We start from the raw sequence: 20531 nt of genomic DNA on the forward strand, positions 1-20531 counted from the left end.
GGCAGGTGTCCTGTATCATTACCGTGAGAGAGGCAGGTGTCCTGAATCATTAACGTGAGAGAGGCAGGTGTCCTGTATCATTAACGTGAGAGAGGCAGGTGTCCTGAATCATTACCGTGAGAGAGGCAGGTGTCCTGTATCATTACCGTGAGAGAGGCAGGTGTCCTGAATCATTAACGTGAGAGAGGCAGGTGTCCTGTATCATTAACGTGAGAGAGGCAGGTGTCCTGTATCATTACCGTGAGAGAGGCAGGTGTCCTGTATCATTAACGTGAGAGAGGCAGGTGTCCTGAATCATTACCGTGAGAGAGGCAGGTGTCCTGTATCATTACCGTGAGAGAGGCAGGTGTCCTGAATCATTAACGTGAGAGAGGCAGGTGTCCTGAATCATTAACGTGAGAGAGGCAGGTGTCCTGTATCATTAACGTGAGAGAGGCAGGTGTCCTGTATCATTACCGTGAGAGAGGCAGGTGTCCTGTATCATTAACGTGAGAGAGGCAGGTGTCCTGTATCATTAACGTGAGAGAGGCAGGTGTCCTGTATCATTACCGTGAGAGAGGCAGGTGTCCTGAATCATTAACGTGAGAGAGGCAGGTGTCCTGAATCATTAACGTGGGAGAGGCAGGTGTCCTGAATCATTAACGTGAGAGAGGCAGGTGTCCTGAATCATTAACGTGAGAGAGGCAGGTGTCCTGAATCATTAACGTGAGCCCAGTTGAACCTGTTAGTGGGAGAATGTATAAGGGAGAACCAGGCTCGCGTTCCCAGAATTCCTATCGATAAGCATGCTGGGACAGTTATCAAACGTTAATTTTTCTTTATTCGATGTTAATAATAGGGAAACTCCTCTGATGGTTTGGTGGAAAAATGCAGTGTGTGGTGTGATACTGAGCTGGACAGACAGCACTGAGCTCACTATCCTGAGACAGGGTATAGTGAAAGTGCAAACATTCACCTCAGTATTACATGGGTTAGGGAGCAGGGGGGGTTTCCAGCTTCTGATCACAACCTAGTGATCTCCTGACGGAATGTGTGGGCACTGCGTGAGGACAGAATGATGCCCCCCATAGTCGAGTAGCCTGCTTAGACTCACGCGTGAAGAACGGGACACTTGGGGCGAGGTACTGGAGTGAAACTGGGACCTATGGGACTACAGTCTGCGCCTTCAGGTGAGGAAATCCAACAATAATTGTTAAACAGAAATACCGATATCCAGTGAGCATCTGTGGGGTCCCCGGTCCCCTGGTGGGTGCCAGTTAACAGCGACGAACGCTGTCCTCCACCAAATTACATGCAATTGCTAAAGAATTTATTTCCCCGTTATTATGCGCGTTTGATGGCAGCATACTCAGTCGTCTCCTCGCTGATTATTAATGTCGGCCCTCCGGTGTTCTGTCGCAAGAACTGAATGTCGGCGTAATACATTTCTCCTTCCTCCGACTGAAAACACAATGAAATAATAAATACACAGGAGTTTACAACATGGGAACAGGCCACTCTGCCCAACCCAAGCCTACAGCACAAACCTGTGCACAGACATCAGAGGCAAAGGCTGGATCCCGTCTCATTAACTACATTGTCGCGGTTCCTTCAGTATTCTCCTAAAGGCACTGAGCCTTAGTACAGCTCCAGGGGCCCTCCGGTACTTTGACTCTCAGGCCTTTGCTCACGCCTGACCTTAGACCGTAAAGGGCCAATTTTAATCAGGAAAGAAAAAAAATTTGCAGGGGAAAAGGCGGGGGAGCAGCACTAGCTGGATTGCTTTGCGTAGAGCTGGCATGGACTCGATGGGCTGAATGGCCTCCTTGCTCTGATTCTAATTCCCGGGTAACATCTGCATAGGCCCCGTCAGTCTCCTGCCCAAACACAGCGGGAAGCACTAGCTGGCAGGTAGATGTGAGTGGGATTTCGGGAGGCAGGAGGCTGCAGCCAGTGGTTGGGATGGGGGTCGGGAAGGAATCGCAGTCAGGGGAGGGGGAGGAAAGCCTAGGGCCCACAAGAAAAAATTCTACTCTTTTCATCTACCTAAGCAAGTCTCTTCGTCATTTCAAACCCTTTGATTAAATCACCCTTCAACCCCCTAAACTCAAGAGAATACAAGACAACTTTATGCAACCTGTCCCCTTAATTTAACCCTTTAAGCCGTGACCAAGCACTCAGACAGGCTTCCTGCCCTTTTAAAGCTTACAATCCATGGCCCTCCTGCAGCAGGGACAGACTCTGGCTGCAATCTGTCACTGAAACTGTCGACACGCCCACAAATTATAAAGAGTTTCACAGACAAAAAAACTTCCAACAAAACCTAGCAGTGTGTCAGGTGCTCACACAAACCAATAATCTGCTGACACTCCCAGCATCACAACGACCCTCTTCCTGCAGACTTAACAAAAGAGAGGAAGCCAGAACTGGAGGAGGGGTCCACAACCATAAACTTTGGAGCGGACCACCTTGGAAATGATCGGGACTGAGAGCGTCGAGGGATTGGGACAGGATGAAGCTGGAGGCCTCCCACTCGCTCAGGGTTGGTAGCACCTTGTGTTATTCCTTCTCTCCCTATCGACTCCCTGACTCACTGTCACCCAGGCTTCAAGCCAGGCCCAACCCCATGGCTCGGTGTGTTGCCACACAGGTAATACTGAGGACGTAAATCGGACCCCAATTGCCATCTCAGGTTGGAACTGATGAGACCCTGTGCTGAGCTTGCTCCGGCCAGCTCTAGGAGCGATAGAATCAAAGATTCTATCACAGGGAGGGCAGGGGGCTTTCACCACCGGAATGGTCACCCAACCAGCACGCTCCTCCGGTCACTTCCCCGAAAGTCAAACTACACCTTAAGAAAGTCAGGTGAGCTCAGAATCAGGCTCGGTCTAAGAACATAAGAAATAGGAGCAGGACTAGGCCATACGGCCCCTCGAGCCTGCTCCGCCTTTCAATCAGATCATGGCTGATCTTCAACCTCAACTCTACTTTCCCGCCCGATCCCCATATCCCTTGATTCCTTTAGTGACCGAAAATCTATCCATCTCACTCTTGAATATATTCAACGACTGAGCATCCACAGCCCTCTGGGGTAGAGAATTCCAAAGATTCACAACCCTCTAGGCGAAGAAATTTTTCCTTATCTCAGTCCTAAATGCCCGACCCCTTATCCTGAGACTATACCCACTATGGGAAACAATTTCCCAGCATCCCCTGTCAAGCCCCCTCAGAATGAGATCACCTCTCATTCTTCTAAATGCCAGAGAGTATCGGCCCATTTTACTCAATCTCTCCTCACAGGACAACCCTCTCATCCCAGGAATTAATCTAGTGAACCTTCGTTGCACCGCCTCTAAGGAGATCATAACTGTACACAGCACTCCAGGTGTGGTCTCACCAGAGCCCTGTACAATTGTAGCAAGACCTCCTTACTCTTATACTCCAACCCCCTTGCAATAAAGGCCAACATACCATTCGCTTTCCTAATTGCTATTCTTAGGGAGAGAGTGACTGAGCACTTGGACAAAGATGAGCTGATCAGAGAGAGCCAGCATGGATTTGTAAAGGGTAAGTCATGTCTAACGAATCTAGTTGAATATTTTGAGGCGGTAACTAACGTGGTAGATAAGGGAGTGTCTATGGATATTATTTATATGGACTTCCAGAAGGCATTCGACAAGGTTCCACATAAGAGACTGTTAACAAAAATGAGAACGGATGGAATTGGAGGCAACCTATTGACTTGGGAGGGAATTGGTTCGGAGACAGGAGACAGAGAGTAGGGATAATGGGCATGTACTCAAATTGGCAGGATGTGACTTTGGTGTCCCCCAGGGATCTGTACTGGGGCCTCAGCTTTTCACTATATTTATCAATGACTCTGATGAAGGAACAGAGAGCCATATATCCAAGTTTGCTGATAACGCTAAGTTAGGTGGCACAGTAGTGTCGATGGGAGCAGAAAGTTGCAAAGGGACATTAATAGATTCAGTGAGTGGGCAAAACTGCGGCAGATGGAGTTCAATGTGGGGAAATGTAAGATCATCCACTTTGGACCCAAGAAAGAGATCAGAGTATTTTCTGAATGGTGAGATGCCAGGAACTGTGGAGGAGCAGAGAGATTATGGGGTCCAAGTACAGAAATCACTAAAAGCCAGTGGACAGATACAAAAAGTACTTAAAAAGGTCAATGGAATGTTGGTCTTTATCTGAAGAGGACTGGAATACAAAGGGGGGCAAGTTATGTTAGAGCTGTACAGAGCACTGGTTAGACCCCATTTACAGTTCTGGGCACCGCATCTCTGGAAGGATATATTGGCCTTGCAGGGGGTGCAGCACAGATTCACCAGAATGATACGGGGATAAAAGGGTTAAATTACGAGGACAGATTGCATAGACTAGGCTTGTATTCCCTTGAGTATAGAAGATTAAGGGGTGATCTAATTGAGGTGTTTGAGGTGATTAAAGGATTTGATAGGGTAGATAGAGAGAAACCATTTCCTCTGGTGGGGGAATCAAGCACAAGGGGGCATAACTTTAAAATTAGAGCTCGGCCGTTCAGGGGTGATGTCGGGAAGCACTTCTTCACACAAAGGGGAGTGGAAATCTGGAAAACTCTCCCCCAAAAAGCTGTTGAGGCTGGGGGTCAATTGAAAATTTCAAAACTGAGATTGATAGATTTTTTTAGGCACGGATATTAAGGGTCACTGAACCAAGGTGGGTAGATGGAGTTAGGATACAGATCAGCCATGATCTAATTAAATGGTGGAGCAGGCTCGAGGGGCTGAATGGCCTCCTCCTGTTCCTATGTTCCCTCTCCCCCCCATTGTTAATGTACTGTCCAAACATGAGAAACAGTGGCTTGTTGTGATATTGGGAGGGGTTGCTGGCATTTGTGAACTGAATCCCAGCAAGAGCCAGCTCCTTTAGAAGAGAGCTGCTGATAAGTAAAAGGGGCAAACTATAGCATACAGGCTTAAAGAGGAAGTAATAGTATGTTTTTAACAGCACGTATAAAAGCTGCTGCCCAGTACTTACTGCAGTAGAGATTGCTGCTGCCTGTTTATTAGTCCGGGTTTCAACTGAAATAAAATAAGAACCTGGTTGAGTTTATTATAGCTGTCATGTGTGTGACTGATAACCACAGTGAAATCACAGTGTGATCAAAAACTTCGAGCCAATGCTGTTCACTTCTAGTTAGATTGTGTCCCACTCAACGACCTGCAGCAAACCATGAGCATGGAGATAAGCTGCATACTCTTAGTCAGTGCTCTACGTATGCACACCACGAGAATCAGTCACGGCTCAGTGGCAGCCCTCTTGCCCCTGAGTCAGAAGGTTGTGGGTTCGATTTCCCCGCCAAAGACTTGAGCATATGTCTAGGCTGATGCTCCCAGTGCAGAACTGAGGGAGTGCTGCACTGTTGGAGGTGCTGTTGACCTCAAACCAAGGCCCTATCTGCCCTCTCAGGCGGATATAAAAGATCCCATGGCATCATTCAAAGCAGATCAGGAAAGTTCTCCCTGGTGTTTTGCCCAACATTTATCCCTCAATCAATATCACCGAAACAGATTATTTGGTCATTGTTACATTGCTGCTTGTGGGATCTTGCTGTGCGCAAATTGACTGCAGTGCTTCCTACATTGCCATAGTGACTACACTTCAAAAGTACTTCATTGGCTGTGAAGCATTTTGGCCAACCCTTTCACTTCATTGAAATAGTGTCATGGGATCTTTTACATCCACCTGAGAGGGCAGAGGGGGCCTCAGTTTAACATCTCATCCAAAAGTCAGCACCTCCAACAGTGCAGCACTCCCTCAGTACAGCACTGGAGCGTCAGCCTAGATTATGTGCTCAAGTCTCTGGAGTGGGACTTGAACTAGAAGGCCGAGCAGGAGCTTGTATGTTTTATGACATACCCCGCGCCCCACCCCATGCACCCACGGCCCACATACCCCGCGCCCCACCCCATGTCCCACTCCATGTACCCCGTGCCCCACTCCACCTACACTACATCATGAATTCACGAAGTACGGTATCTGTAGTATGACCGCAGCATTAAATATTTACATAGTAAATATCCTGATCTGTGTTCATTGCTTCATCTGGGAACAGTGAGCTGCAACACATCTACACAACGTCAAATGAAAGAGTTGAGGATCCAAGATTAAAATTCCAATGCGGGGTAACTGAAGTGTGTCTGTTCACCAGTGGGAACTGGGTTTGAATTCAGCCAAGACGGGAGGGATGAAACTTCTGTCTGTCTGCTGGCTGAAATGCATTTGGCCGGTCTCAACATTGTCTCAACTGACCTCAGTACAACACCCTCCCTAATTTGGCACTAATCTGCAGCCTGGTTCAGTGAGGCTGCAAGAATTGAAATATAAATTGTTACAGTGGTGGGCTCCCTTCCAAGTCGGAGGATGAGGCACATTAGTGGTCATGGCAGTGGGAGTTTTACTCTATAGCTGGCCGGCCTATATCTTAGCCGGCTTGATGCCGATGTTGAATGCTTGAAATCGGAGAATGTTCCATTTTTCAGAGATAACAATGATGAGTACAAAATTCATCCAATTGATTTCTAGAAATGTACTCACTAAACAATAAACATCACTCGGGATAATCAGCAGTATGAGTTCTGAATTAGTTTCCTTACCATTGACTGATGCATCCACATTAACGTCTTCAGTACGAGTCCTAGGTAAATGGTGCAGAAGTTAATTTACATGATAAATATCAGTGAATGTTTCTGTAGAACAACTTAACACTTGGTCTGCTACAAGCAGGAAAGAGCACAGAAACCTCAAAGAACATCTCTTTTCCTTTATAATGAAACCCCGAACAAGTTGTGATTGTTTGATTGGTGTTAAATCAATGACTTGCTCGAATTGGGTTCTGTTTCTCTCCTATATGTAACTGAGCAAAGCCGCCAACCAGAGACATACCACCCCAAGGACTGAGGTTAGGATGGACTATTTGCAGACTATTCTACACTGCTCAGCTCCATTCACCATTCCTGTAATAATGAAGCAGCCCCTACAGCGAGCTTTGGATAAGACCCAGGCTTGGGGCTGACACATGTACACGTATAGGTACCCGGTCACATGTGGAAAAAAAATCATTTTTTAATCTTTCAAAAGACTCCAAGGACTCAGAAGTGATTTCTCAGACTTTTGAAAGCCCACACAAAGAAAACAAATGGATAACAACACAAACGTAGAGGCAGGAAGCAAAACGTATGGGCAAGTGATGCAGTGGTAGAGTACCCGACCTCCTGTTTAACGGCTGGTGAAGCAGACTTGATGCTGCATGAGGTGAGTGTGAGGAGGGTTATCATGTTTGGCACTCCAGGGCACTGCCCCCCAAGCAGATGTAGAAGAAGATCGTGCACCTTAAGAGAACAACCAAGATAAGACCGCCATTAACCAGATAGATGGCCAAAATGTACATGCTACAAAAGTGTTGCTTGTCACTCTGTCCCACCTTTATTGCTGAGTATGCTAAGCCTACGACTCTTTTATTGCTTATTGTGTGTCGCCACACACTCCAGCAGGACACATATTCAAGCTGCAAGAGACTCCCACTGGTGGCATTTTCACTAACTGCTGTCACTAGGGGAACTAGAATAAGTCCTAGGTTCAGCTCTAGAACACACGTCTCATTCACTGTCACTGAGGGGAGGCAATTGTGACCAGTTTCCTAGTAGTGCAGAATTAGGTATTAGCAGAGTAAAGGCAGGGCATCTGCTGTGGTTGAGTTAGTGCAGAGGCCAATGGTGGTAAGGTTGTATTGGGCCACTGGACTATAAGTGCATTGGTGCAGCTTGGAGATTAATGATCCTAGAGACTGCAAGCATCTTGTTGTCACAATGATGTCATGAACCAGGGCTCAGAGGACAGCATTTGCCTCTCAGGAGCCATCATTCCAGACTGCCTTTCTCCTTCCAAGAACTTAGGCACAAAGCATTGTCTTAAAATGATGGGATCAGGACATTCACCTGCATGATCTGCTGGTCACTGGTCAGCACATTTAGGGGATTAGAAGCCCCTGGAGTTCACGAAGGCCGTGGTGGAATGTGTGGGGGGCAAGGTGGGCACATGGTGCCATCAATAATGCCTGGGACCTTGGCGAATCCTGGCATGTGGAAAAATTGCAATGCAATGCATCACAACTAATAAAACAAAACTGCAGTTTTAAAAGAGAGAGAGAGAGAGCGCCAAACACGGATCTATATAAATGGGTATAAGGTAAACCATTTAGTGGAAGGCAACCCTTATAGTATTGTGGGGGAAATCCTCAACCAGGTTATTGCCAATGACACTTGTTGCCATTGGAAACATCCTTGTAATATAAATGTGGCATCACACTCTCTGGTCCCATTATGAACCATAAGTGAGTTGTTATGATCTGGAATGCGTTGCCTAAAAGGGCGGTGGAAGCAGATTCAATAATAACTTTCAAAAAGGGAATTGGATAAATACTTGAAGGGGAAAAATTTTGCAGGGTTATGGGGGAAAAGCAGGAGAGTGAGTCTGATTGGATAGCTCTTTTAAAGAGCCGGCACAGGCACGATGGGCTGAATGGCCCCCTCCTGTGCTGGATTATTCTATTCTATGATTCTAAAGACAACAATCACCAGCTCAGCTCTCGAAAATCTCTAAATTATCATAAAACGCTCCTGTGAAAAAGCCCGAAACCCTTTAAGAACTCACCTGCTGAAAGCACTGGCTCATTTTATATGGGTGAGCTGAGCACATTGGTCATTGCTCATGAGAAAACCGGGGAATCATGCTAGTTATCATTGGCATTCATTTCCACGGATTACAATGTGTAAAATTAGCTCTTGCACATTTTCTACACAAGCACGTTAGAGTCTAATCAGGAATCCCGCCCAATTTCCTGGCCCATGTTCCATTCCGTTATGACCCACTGATTGGGACGTCTGTCCCCAGATATTACTATCAGATTTACCAGTGTGATACCAGGGACCAGGGGTCTGAGTTACGAGGACAGGCTAGAGCACTGGGACTGAATTCTCTTGAAACAGGAAGATTGAGGGAGAATTTAATAGAGATGTTCAAAGTGATGAAAGGTACACACAGGTGGACTGTTTCCATCGGCAGGTATATGGGAGACACAAGGCCACGGTCTCTATTTAAGCACCAGGTACGTAGAGGCGGAGATTAGAAGAAACATTTTCACGTAGAATTATTGGAATGTGGAATGCTTTGCCACAAGTGGTGATCACAATATTGCAAAAGGTAATGGATGATTCAGGGAAAATATAAAAGGGAATGAGGGGAAAGCAGGTAAATGTGACTGTGTAAAATCAGTCCTCAAAAAAGGCCTAACTTCAACAGGCAAAAAGGGCCAAATGGCCTCTTTCTGTGCTACAATTTCTATGTTCCTATGTTATTTAGCTCCTCTCCATTACTGTTATTAATGTCAAGTTAGGCTATAAACACATCTGATAAAACTTTTCAGGGATGACAGTGAATGTCATAAAGTTTTATTACAATGGTTCACTGATGTCTACTTGAGTTATAAAGTTTCAACGGTGCAGAGAGCGGAAGAAACAGAGAAGGAGAAAGAAACAGAGAGAAAGAGATGTTGGCAAGAGAAAGAGAGAACACAGTAAAGACAGTGCAGTACAGAGAGATACAGAAGGACAAAAAGAGAAAGCGAGGGCCAGATAAAGATACAGAGAGAAATGGAGAAAACAGGTAGGATAAAGAGAGTGTGTAGCAGAGCAAGAGAGAGAGAGAGAGCGGGACAGAGAGGCAGAAAGAGAACGAGCGAAACATTGAAAGAGAAGGAAAAGAGGGGTGAACAATAGAAATAATCGTCACATTTTGCAATACAAAACTCCTTTAATCACCTGAAGAATTGCAGTATATTATTATAACCGGATAATTTAATACAGTTGATGTATTTTCCTTTGCAGGAAGAGAAAACTGCATTTGGCCCAGGTATTTGAGCCTATCCTGTGGTCGATCTCATCCCCCTGCACCAACCAGTGTTTAATTCAATATTATAATGAAATGAGATATGAAATTAAATTGTATTTACCCTTCTGGTTTTAATCTGCTTTGAAAACATGCCCATCTTTTCACGTAGAATAATACGGTTATCAGGATGCAGAGTAAGATGATTAATACCAGGGCACAGACTGCGATGATGGAGATGATATGCCAGTTCTTTTCAGATCGTTCTGTAAAATATTAAAAGTTTATGTATAGTTCAACATCACTAACATGGATTGAACAAGGATTCAGGTTTAATATAAGAACAATGGAGACAGACAGCCATCACTTGATACAACACTGCTCTCGGGCACTAAGGCAGAACAGCACTGTAGTGAGGGATGCACTGCATGTGGAGTTCATACAAAGGGAGAAACACTTGGGGGTAGATTTTCAACTTACTGGCTTGGCGTAAAATTGGTGTTGGAGGTCGTTCCTGCCATAGAATCGTAGGACGATACAGCACAGAAGGAGGCCATTCGGCCCATCGTGCCTGTGCAGACACTTTAAAAGAGCTATCCAATTAATCCCACTCCCCTGCTCTTTCCCCAATTGCCCTGCAATAGTTTTCCCTTCAAGTATTTATCCAATTCCCTTTTAAAGTTATTATTGAATCTGTTTCCACCGCCCTTTCAGGCAGCGCATTCCAGATCAGAACAACTCGTTGGGTAAAAAAATGTTTCCTCATCTCCCCTCTGGCTCTTTTGCCGATCACCTTAAATCCGTGTCCTCTGGTCACCGACCCTTCCGCCACTGGAAACAGTTTCTCCTTATTTACTCAAATTTTCATTTCCATTGATTTCACTGAAAATGAAATTTGGGCGGTTTCTCTCACTGACAGTGATCTGCAATGGAAATTTAATCCCGCGCGGCAAGTGGAAAATCTACCCTTTGATACTTCTGACACTTGTACACTTCTGACAGAGGCTCTGAAATTGCATGGGCTGTGATCTCGACAGTTGCGCTGGGATCTCACTAACTGCTGTGTTCCAGCGCCGACCGTGCCAGAGTTGGCAGGGTCTGTGGGAGGGCATTTCATTGGGTAAGCACTGTCGGAGATCGCAGTGCCCGTCAGCCCCACACTGCTGGAAACACTATGGCCTGTTGTCGATCAGGGAGAGGGAAGGACAGAGAGAGAGAGAAAGAAACAGAGAGAAAGAGATGTTGGCAAGAGAAAGAGACAAGACAGTAAAGACAGTGCAGTACAGAGAGATACAGAAGGACAAAAAGAGAAAGGGAGGGAAAGACTCCCCCCAACCCCCTCACCAGAGAAAAGATTTCTGCCATATCTTTGTAAAGAGGTTGATCATAAATCATTTTTTTTAAAAACAAGTTACATGATCTTTGAGGTTCCAGGCACTGCCCTGGCCTAGACCCCTGCCCTTCCTGATGAGACCCAGTTTATACCCTTCTGGGGGCAGGTATGCCCCATTTTACAGTGTACCAGCCTCCAACATTACACCAAGTACAAATGAGGTCAGGGAAACTCCTCTGCAGGGAGTCCCTACCCTTGGCCCGTGGCACAATTCAAAGAACAGCAGGGAATTTTTATCCCCCCCAACGGTTGTAGATTTGTGAAGCAGAGTCTCTCTTATTAAACAATTAATTTTGTGCCAAATAACTTTTTTAAAAGATCTGGGTAGACATCTGGGGGACAAAACCCCACTAGACTTTGTAGGGTCAGGGGGATATCACTGTTTTCCTTGCCCTGCGTGGCTACCTGGACCACCAGGGGCATCTCTGGTGCCCACCTACGGGAGGGTGAGGGGGCCCCCTGAAAAGCAGCCACCAGATACCCCTCAGTCCCCTTTGTGAGGGGATTTGATATTAAAATGAAATTGCTGTCTTGGGTGCTTGAGACTGCAATCCAAGCCTGGACCACCAGGTGGGCAACAATAGCCATGGAAGCAGCAAGTACACCTGTTCTCACTCAGCGTACCAGCTAACAATGATCCACCTGGAGAAATACAGGCCAGAGACATTGGGAGCTCCCAGACTAGGAGTCCTCAGCCCAGGCCCTGCCCTCTCCAATGTCAGTGCATTTGTTTGGGTTTCTGGAGATGCCCCATTCCCAACAAGAGCCAGAGAAAAATTAGCCGGAAAAATAACCCAGCATTTCCAGATCCCAACCCTTCTGTTGCAGGCCCGCTGGAGTTTCCAGCTGCCAGGTTAGAAAAAGGATTGAAAGTAATAAAGATAAATAAAGATGATTGGCTGCTAGGCCGCACAGAAATAAAATGTCAAGGAATGCAACTGGTGAACGGCGAATAATGTAGGTTGTAAAGTTGAGCAGGTATTGGAATTCTGCTCGAGTTAGGTCTAGGAAGATTTGGAAGATCCTTTCTTCATCAGACAAAATGGATGGGCCAACAGTTCATGACTGACTACCTATCATCTGTGGAAGGAGTTGCTTGATTGGCTGAATACTTTTTCCTTGTTCTGCACTTTCTTGTACTCTTTCTTGTGAATTCTGTGCCGTGATATTGGCCTATCCAGACAGTGAATCCGTGATTACCCTGGAATTCCAAATTCTAATCATATGAAAACTTCTCTGCTTCTTCTAGAAGACACAATTTTAGTCTCAGCCCTTGTCCACTCTGCCCTGTGATGGTTAAACAGGTCCTCAGTACGGTGTTGTTACTGTGACTCTGCCCCCAGTGTTAGCTAACATTGAATTACAGGTTACATTGAGCTGGGTTCCGGCTCCATAGATGCAGCTCCACACACTGTAGTGTGGAATGGATAGAGGATTGGTTAACGGACAGAAAACAGAGAGTAGGAATAAACGGGACATTTTCGGGTTGGCAGGCTGTAACTAGTGGGGTACCGCAAGGATCGGTCAACTATTTATAATCTTTGTTAATGACTTAGATGAAGGGACCGAGTGTAATGTATCCAAGTTTGCTGAACAATACAAAGCTAGGTGGGAAAGTAAGCTGTGAGGAGGACACAAAGAGTCTGCAAAGGGATATAGATAGGTTAAGTGAGTGGGCAGGAAGGTGGCAGATGGAGTGTAATGTGGGGAAATGTGAGGTTATTCAGTTTGCTGAGAAGAATAGAAAAAGAAAATATTTTTTATATCATAGAATCGTGGAATCACTGAAAGGTTACAGCACGGAAGAAGGCCATTCAGCCCATCGAGTCCGTGCCGGCTCTCCGCAAGAGCAATCCAGCGAGACCCACTCCCCTGCCCTTTCCCCATACCCCTGCAATTTTTTTCCTTTCAAGTACTTATCCAGTTCCCTTTTGAAGGCCATGATTGAATCTGCCTCCACCACCCCCTCGGGCAGTGCATTCCAGATCCTAACCACTCGCTGGGTCAAAAAGTTTTTCCTCATGTCACCTTTGATTCTTTTGCCAATCACCTTAAATCTATGTCCTCTGGTTCTTGACCCTTCTGCCAATGGGAACGGTTTCTCTCTCTCCACTCTGTCTGGACCCTTCATGATTTTGAATACCTCGATCAAATCTCCTCGCAACCTTCTCAGTTCCAAGGAGTACAACCCCAGCTTCTCCAGTCTATCCACATAACTAAAGTCCCTCATCCCTGGAATCATTCTAGTAAATCTCTTCTGCACCCTCTCTAAGGCCTTTGCATCTTTCCTGAAGTGCGGTGCCCAGAACTGGACACAATACTCCAGTTGTGGCCGAACCAGTGTTTTATAAAGGTTCATCATGACTTCCATACTTTTGTACTCTATGCCTCTATTTATAAAGCCCAGGATCCCATATGCTTTTTTAACCACTTTCTCAACCTGCCCTGCCACCTTCAGCGATTTGTGCACATATACCCCCAGATCTCTCTGTTCCTGTACCCCTTTTAGTGTTGTGCCCTCTAGTTTATTTTGCCTCTCCATGTTCTTCCTACTGAAATATATCACTTCACATTTATCTGCGTTAAATTTCATCTGCCACGTGTCCGCCCATGCCACCAGCCTGTCTATATCCTCTTGAAGTCCATCACTATCCTCCTCACTGTTTATTACCCTTCCAAGTTTTGTGTCATCTGCAAATTTTGAAATTGTGCCCTCAAAATCTAAGTCCAAGTCATTAATATATATCAAGAAAAGCAGCGGCCCCAGCACCGACCCCCGGGGAACACCACTGTACACCTCCCTCCAGTCCGAAAAACAACCGTTCACCACTACTCTCTGTTTCCTGTTACTTAGCCAATTCTGTATCCATGTTGCCACTGCCTCTTTTATTCCATGGGCCGCAATCTTGATGATAAGCCTACCCTGCGGCACTTCATCAAATGCCTTTTGAAAGTCCACATACACCACATCAACTGCATTGCCCTCATCTACCCTCTCTGTTATCTCACCAAAAAACTCTATCAAGTTAGTTAAACACGATTTGCCTTTAACAAATCCGCGCTAGCTTTCCCTAATTAATCCACCCTCATCCAAGTGACTGTTAATTCTGTCCCAGATTATCGTTTCTAAAAGTTTCCCCACCACCGAGGTTAAACTGAGTGGCCTTTGTTGCTGGGTTTATCCTTACACCCTTTTTTGAACAAGGGTGTAACATTTGCAATTCTCCAGTCCTCCGGCACCACCCCCATATCTATGAGAATAATAAGAAACTATTAAATGTTGGTGTTCAGAGAGATTTGGGTATCCTTGTACACGAAACACAGAAAGTTAACATGCAGGTATGGCAAGCAATTAGGAAGGCAAATGGTATGTTGGCCTTTATTGCAAGGGGGTTGGAGTATAAGAGTAAGGAAGTCTTGCTACAATTGTACAGGGCTTTGGTGAGACCTCACCTGGAGTACTGTGTACAGTTTTAGTCTCCTTACCTAGGGAAGGATATACTTGCCTTAGAGGCGGTGCAACAAAGGTTCACTCGGTTGATTCCTGGGATGAGAGGGTTGTTCTATGAGGAGAGATTGAGTAGAATGGGCCTATACTCTCTGGAATTTAGGAGAATGATAGGTGATCTCATTGAAACATATAAAATTCTGAGAGGGAGAAACAGGGTAGATGCTGAGAGGCTGTTTCCCCTGGCTGGAGAGTCTAGAACTAGGGGGCATAGTCTCAGGATAAGGGGTCGGCCATTTAGGACTGAGATAAAGAGAAATTTCTTCACTCAGAGGGTTGTAAATCTTTGGAATTCTCTACCCCAGAGGGCTGTGGAGGCTCAGTCGTTGAGTGTATTCAGGGCTGAGATCGACAGACTTTTGGACTCCAGGGGAATCAAGGGAAATGGGGATCAGACGGGAAAGTGGAGTTGAGGTCAAAGATCAGCCATGATCTGATTGAATAGCGGAGCAGGATCGAGGGGCCGAATGGCCTCCTCCTGCTCCTATTTCTTATGATTTTATGCAGGCAGCAGTATCACTGAGTGACACATTCACGATGGTCAGAATGTAACTGTTACTGGTGACATTCCTGGATGGCTGAAAATGGTCGGGGAAACCTTGGGATCTGGTAATGGTGCCATTTACATGGGCTGTGGGAGGAGATTAAATGGGTGGGTAGAGTCCATGATAGGGGAGAGTGTACATGGGCTGTGGGGGGAGATTAAATGGGTGGGTGGAGTCCATGATAGGGGAGAGTGTACATGGGCTGTGGGGGGAGATTAAATGGGTGGGTAGAGTCCATGATAGGGGAGAGTGAACATGGGCTGTGGGAGGAGTGGACTCAGTTTGCTAAATGGCTTTTTCTCATCGTATACTTTCTTGCATTATGATAATTCAGGAGCTGTTTAAAGTGTACAGTTTTATTTTAGTAATATGGAGAAATAAAATGTAAGGAAGTGGCTAAAGATATTGAAACATTCATTCCCATCTCAAATTCAGCACTCTCCAAGTAATGATGGAACTTCAAACTCTCATTAGTTTCAAATTAACTTTTGAACAGAATTAAATATTTTCTCTTCTGAATCTGAACGTCCCCTCGTTCCATTCCACAGAGATCAGATGCTGATCTCGTAACGTGTTTTCCAATTAAACTGATGCACATAATTACAAGGCTTGCCTCCTGCTGAATCCGACAGATCTGCTCGTTCTGATCTGGCATTCATCCACCAATGACACAACAGCACCCAGAACTGCGCTTTCCAAATCTTCAGGCCCACAAGACCGAAAAAGGACAAACCAGCAACTATGAAATATAAACGGCAATAAGATTGAGCTGCCAGGGGTCAGGGGTTCTATGTGAGCCACGGGCTACAGTTTGGAGACCCCAGCTCTATAATACTTTGTACTGTGACAAACCAGGCAGGAAATTTACAAACACCAATTGTGAGGGGCAAGCACGCAAAAGGTCTTCAAAAATAAAAAGTTTAATTTTCTCAGATCTTTCTTAACATTTTAAGCCATTATATAAACTTCTGAAGTAAACTTGAGAAACTGCTCTCCAAGTCCCAGCCGCCCAACAGCTACACCATCGGAGATCAGTTAGTATCACGTAAATTGTACTTACTGGTTATATTGAGCTGGGTTCCATTCCCACTGATATCTCCCCACACTTTACAGTAATAGACGGCAGTGTCATTGGGCTGCACGTTTGTGATTGCCAGAATGAAGCTGTTATTGGCGATGTCTCTGGAAGGCTGGAAACGGTCAGTGAACCCTGGGCCCCCTCGTGTGTTGTTCATTACATCGTGTGTTAAAACCCACTCCATATCTTGCCCTGGTAGTTGCCGGTACCAGTGGACATCGGTGTCTCTCACTGTGGCCTTCTGTATGGTGCACTGTAACCGGGCTGTCTGACCCTCTGTGACACCTTCCAGGCTCGGAGACTGGATAATGACGGGAGCATTTGCAACTTTGGAGGAAAATATCAGTAACATAAGAACCAGTCTGAAGGTTTTAAACTGTCCTCAATGATTAAGTGGAAAGTTCAGGCAGCAAAGTTTCTGTGCTTAAAAGAAAGAACAGAATCTAACACTATATCAGTAGAGTTGGTTAATTAACACCTTATATTAAAAATGTAAATATTTTCTAATGCTCTGAACCCTGACCTCTTTACTATGTGTTCAGCAGTGAGAGAATATTATGTTATCTACACTTGAGATAAAATATAGTGTAGAATGAGATTAAAAACCATTCTAAAAAGAATTTTCCTTGATTGGTAATAATTACTCAGACAGAAAATATGGCTGAAAAGAGGCAAATAAAATTGATAACCTAAGAAATAATAAATAACTTTCAAATAACTTAGAAATTGGGTAAATACTTGAGAGGAAAAAAATACAGGGCTTTGGGGAAAGAGCAGGCTAATGGGACTAAATGGATAGTTCTTTCAAAGAGCCGGCACAGGCATGATGGGCCGAATGGCCTTCTCCTGTGCTGTACTTACTATGATACTATGAAAGTACTGAACAATAAAAGAACATTTATTTCATCAAATCCACTCCTCCTACACCCTATCATGGACCACCCACCAATTCTATCTCCTTGCATGCATGTATGCAATCCATCATGGACTCTACCCATCCATTTAATCTCCTCCCACAGCCCATGTCCACTCTCCCCTATCATGGACTCTACCCACCCATTTAATCTCCCCCCACAGCCCATGTACACTCTCCCCTATCATGGACTCTCCCCACCCATTTAATCTCCTCCCACAGCCCATGTCCACTCTCCCCTATCATGGACTCTCCCCACCCATTTAATCTCCTCCCACAGCCCATGTACACTCTCCCCTATCATGGACTCTACCCACCCATTTAATCTCCTCCCACAGCCCATGTACACTCTCCCCTATCATGGACTCTACCCACCCATTTAATCTCCTCCCACAGCCCATGTCCACTCTCCCCTATCATGGACTCTCCCCACCCATTTAATCTCCTCCCACAGCCCATGTACACTCTCCCCTATCATGGACTCTACCCACCCATTTAATCTCCTCCCACAGCCCATGTCCACTCTCCTCTATCATGGACTCTACCCACCCATTTAATCTCCTGAGGGAACGTTCTATATAAATACTGCTCGATCCTCAAAGGTAATCAAGGAAAAATCTGGAATATTCTTAAAACGCAAAGAACTGCAGGTGCTGGAAATCCAAAACACAAACAGTGTGCTTGATAATATTGCTTCTGCCATTTAACTACGTTCTGTAAGCAGTTTACAGGTCAATCTATTTATTTTCCTATGTGTGTTTTCCCCCATTCTCCCTTCCCTTTGTTCTGTTCTTTTTAAAATGCTATTCATCTATAATGTCTTCCAGTTCTGACAAAGGTCCTCACCCAAAACATCAACTCCTCTGTTTTCGCCACAGAAATGCTGCACAGACTCACTGAGACTTTCCGGTGTTTTCTGTTTTTGTTCCAGAGTATTGATCCATTCTCACATCTCCACTATTCAATTCTTGCTTTCTGTACTCCACAAATATCTTCCCACTCTCCCTCCCCTGACCACAGCATTACAGGAACCATGGTGTCTGACTGCATATTGCCAGTACTGTTGCTGTGACCCTGCCAGTGTTAGCTAACATTGACTTACCGGTTACATTGAGCTGGGTCCCTGCTCCATAGATGTAGCTCCACACACTGCAGTTGTAGACAGCAGTGTCACTGAGTGACACATTCATGATGGTCAGAATGTAACTGTTACTGGTGACATTCCTGGATGGCTGAAAACGGTCGGGGAAACCTTGGGATCTGGTAATGGTGCCATTTACAAAATGGCTCATCAGCCACTTGCTGTTGTTCCCAGGTCTCTGGTAGTACCAGTGGGCATCAGTGTCACTCACACTGGCATTGTACATGGCACATTGTAACTGGATGGTTTCACCCTCTGGAACCTTGCTGACTGTTGGATACTGAGCAAGGACAGGATCAGCCAATGGACCTGTACGTAGGAAATATATGGAGCACAATGCAAAATAAAAGAAAAATTTCTCCAGCTTTCAAACTTTAAAAATTTATAAAATTGTGAATTGTTATAAAATGTTATAAAATCTCCTTGAGCTTAAAATACCAGTTTGCAAACTGAGAGACAGAAAAAGTGGAACTCAATAACACCAAAATTGCCCGGTTTGGCTCAGTCGGAACACTCTCACCTCTGAGTCACAAGACCATGGGTTCCAACCCCACTCCAGACTTTAGCACATATCGAGACACTCCAGTGCTGCACTGAGGGAGTGCTGCACTGTCGGAGGTGCCGTCATTGAAATGAGACATTAAACCGAGGCCCCCTCTGCCCTCTCAGGTGGACGTAAAAGATCCCACGGCCACTCTTCGAAGGTTAGCAGGGAAGTTCTCCCTGATGTCCTGGCCAATATTTATCCCTAATGATCTGGTCATTTGTCATGGCTGTTTGTGGGATCTTATTGTGTGTTTCCTACATTACAACGGTGACTAAACTTCAAAAGTACTTCATTGGCTGTGAAGAGCTCTGGGACGTCCTGAGATCGTGAAAGGTGCTATATAAATGCAAACTCTTTCTGTCTTTTAGTTTCTATCCCTAGTTACCCTCAAAAGGCCAATGGAAGGCTGGGACGATACATATCCGGGTCCGAGAATAAGTCATAGTCCTCCCACCAGAGATATAGAATCATAGAAGTTACAACATGGAAACAGGCCCTTCGGCCCAACATGTCCATGTCGCCCAGTTTATACCACTAAGCTAGTCCCAGTTGCCTGCACTTGGCCCATATCCCTCTATACCCATCTTACCCATGTAACTGTCCAAATGCTTTTTAAAAGACATAATTGTACCCGCCTCTACTACTGCCTCTGGCAGTTCGTTCCAGACACTCACCACCCTTTGAGTGAAAAAATTGCCCCTCTGGACCCTTTTGTATCTCTCCCCTCTCACCTTAAATCTATGCCCCCTCGTTATAGACTCCCCTACCTTTGGGAAAAGATTTTGACTATCGACCTTATCTATGCCCCTCATTATTTTATAGACTTCTATAAGATCACCCCTTAACCTCCTACTCTCCAGGGAAAAAAGTCCCAGTCGATCTAACCTCTCCCTATAAGTCAAACCATCAAGTCCCGGTAGCATCCTAGTAAATCTTTTCTGCACTCTTTCTAGTTTAATAATATCCTTTCTATAATAGGGTGACCAGAACTGTACACAGCATTCCAAGTGTGGCCTTACTAATGTCTTGTACAACTTCAACAAGACATCCCAACTCCTGTATTCAGTGTTCTGACCAATGAAACCAAGCATGCCGAATGCCTTCTTCACCACCCTATCCACCTGTGACTCCACTTTCAAGGAGCTATGAACCTGTACTCCTAGATCTCTTTGTTCTATAACTCTCCCCAACGCCCTACCATTAACGGAGTAGGTCCTGGCCCGATTCGATCTACCAAAATGCATCACCTCACATTTATCTAAATTAAACTCCATCTGCCATTCATCGGCCCACTGGCCCAATTTATCAAGATCCCGTTGCAATCCTAGATAACCTTCTTCACTGTCCACAATGCCACCAATCTTGGTGTCATCTGCAAACTTACTACCCATGCCTCCTAAATTCTCATCCAAATCATTAATATAAATAACAAATAACAGCGGACCCAGCACCAATCCCTGAGGCACACCGCTGGTCACAGGC

At 45.3% G+C, this 20531-nt stretch overlaps 1 protein-coding gene across 2 annotated transcripts in view; it reads right to left on the reverse strand.

Annotated features, from left to right (window-relative positions):
* Window positions 1-755: 755 nt before the first annotated feature.
* LOC137324332 (uncharacterized) overlaps window positions 756-20531 on the reverse strand; it is a 54058-nt gene continuing 34282 nt past the window's right edge. Inside the window, exons 4-9 of one of the 2 annotated variants that reach the window (XM_067988491.1) lie at window positions 18464-18811; window positions 16431-16775; window positions 10049-10190; window positions 6636-6676; window positions 5017-5060; window positions 756-1440 (exon numbers count right to left, since the gene is read on the reverse strand). In XM_067988491.1, the coding sequence (XP_067844592.1) occupies window positions 1324-1440; window positions 5017-5060; window positions 6636-6676; window positions 10049-10190; window positions 16431-16775; window positions 18464-18811 (1037 nt within the window). In that variant the 3' untranslated portion in view covers window positions 756-1323. The remainder of the gene's footprint in view (window positions 1441-5016; window positions 5061-6635; window positions 6677-10048; window positions 10191-16430; window positions 16776-18463; window positions 18812-20531) is intronic. The other variant, XM_067988490.1, reaches the window with a different exon arrangement.

The sequence above is a fragment of the Heptranchias perlo genome, chromosome 8, assembly GCF_035084215.1.
Source record: "Heptranchias perlo isolate sHepPer1 chromosome 8, sHepPer1.hap1, whole genome shotgun sequence".
Lineage (NCBI taxonomy): Eukaryota > Metazoa > Chordata > Chondrichthyes > Hexanchiformes > Hexanchidae > Heptranchias > Heptranchias perlo.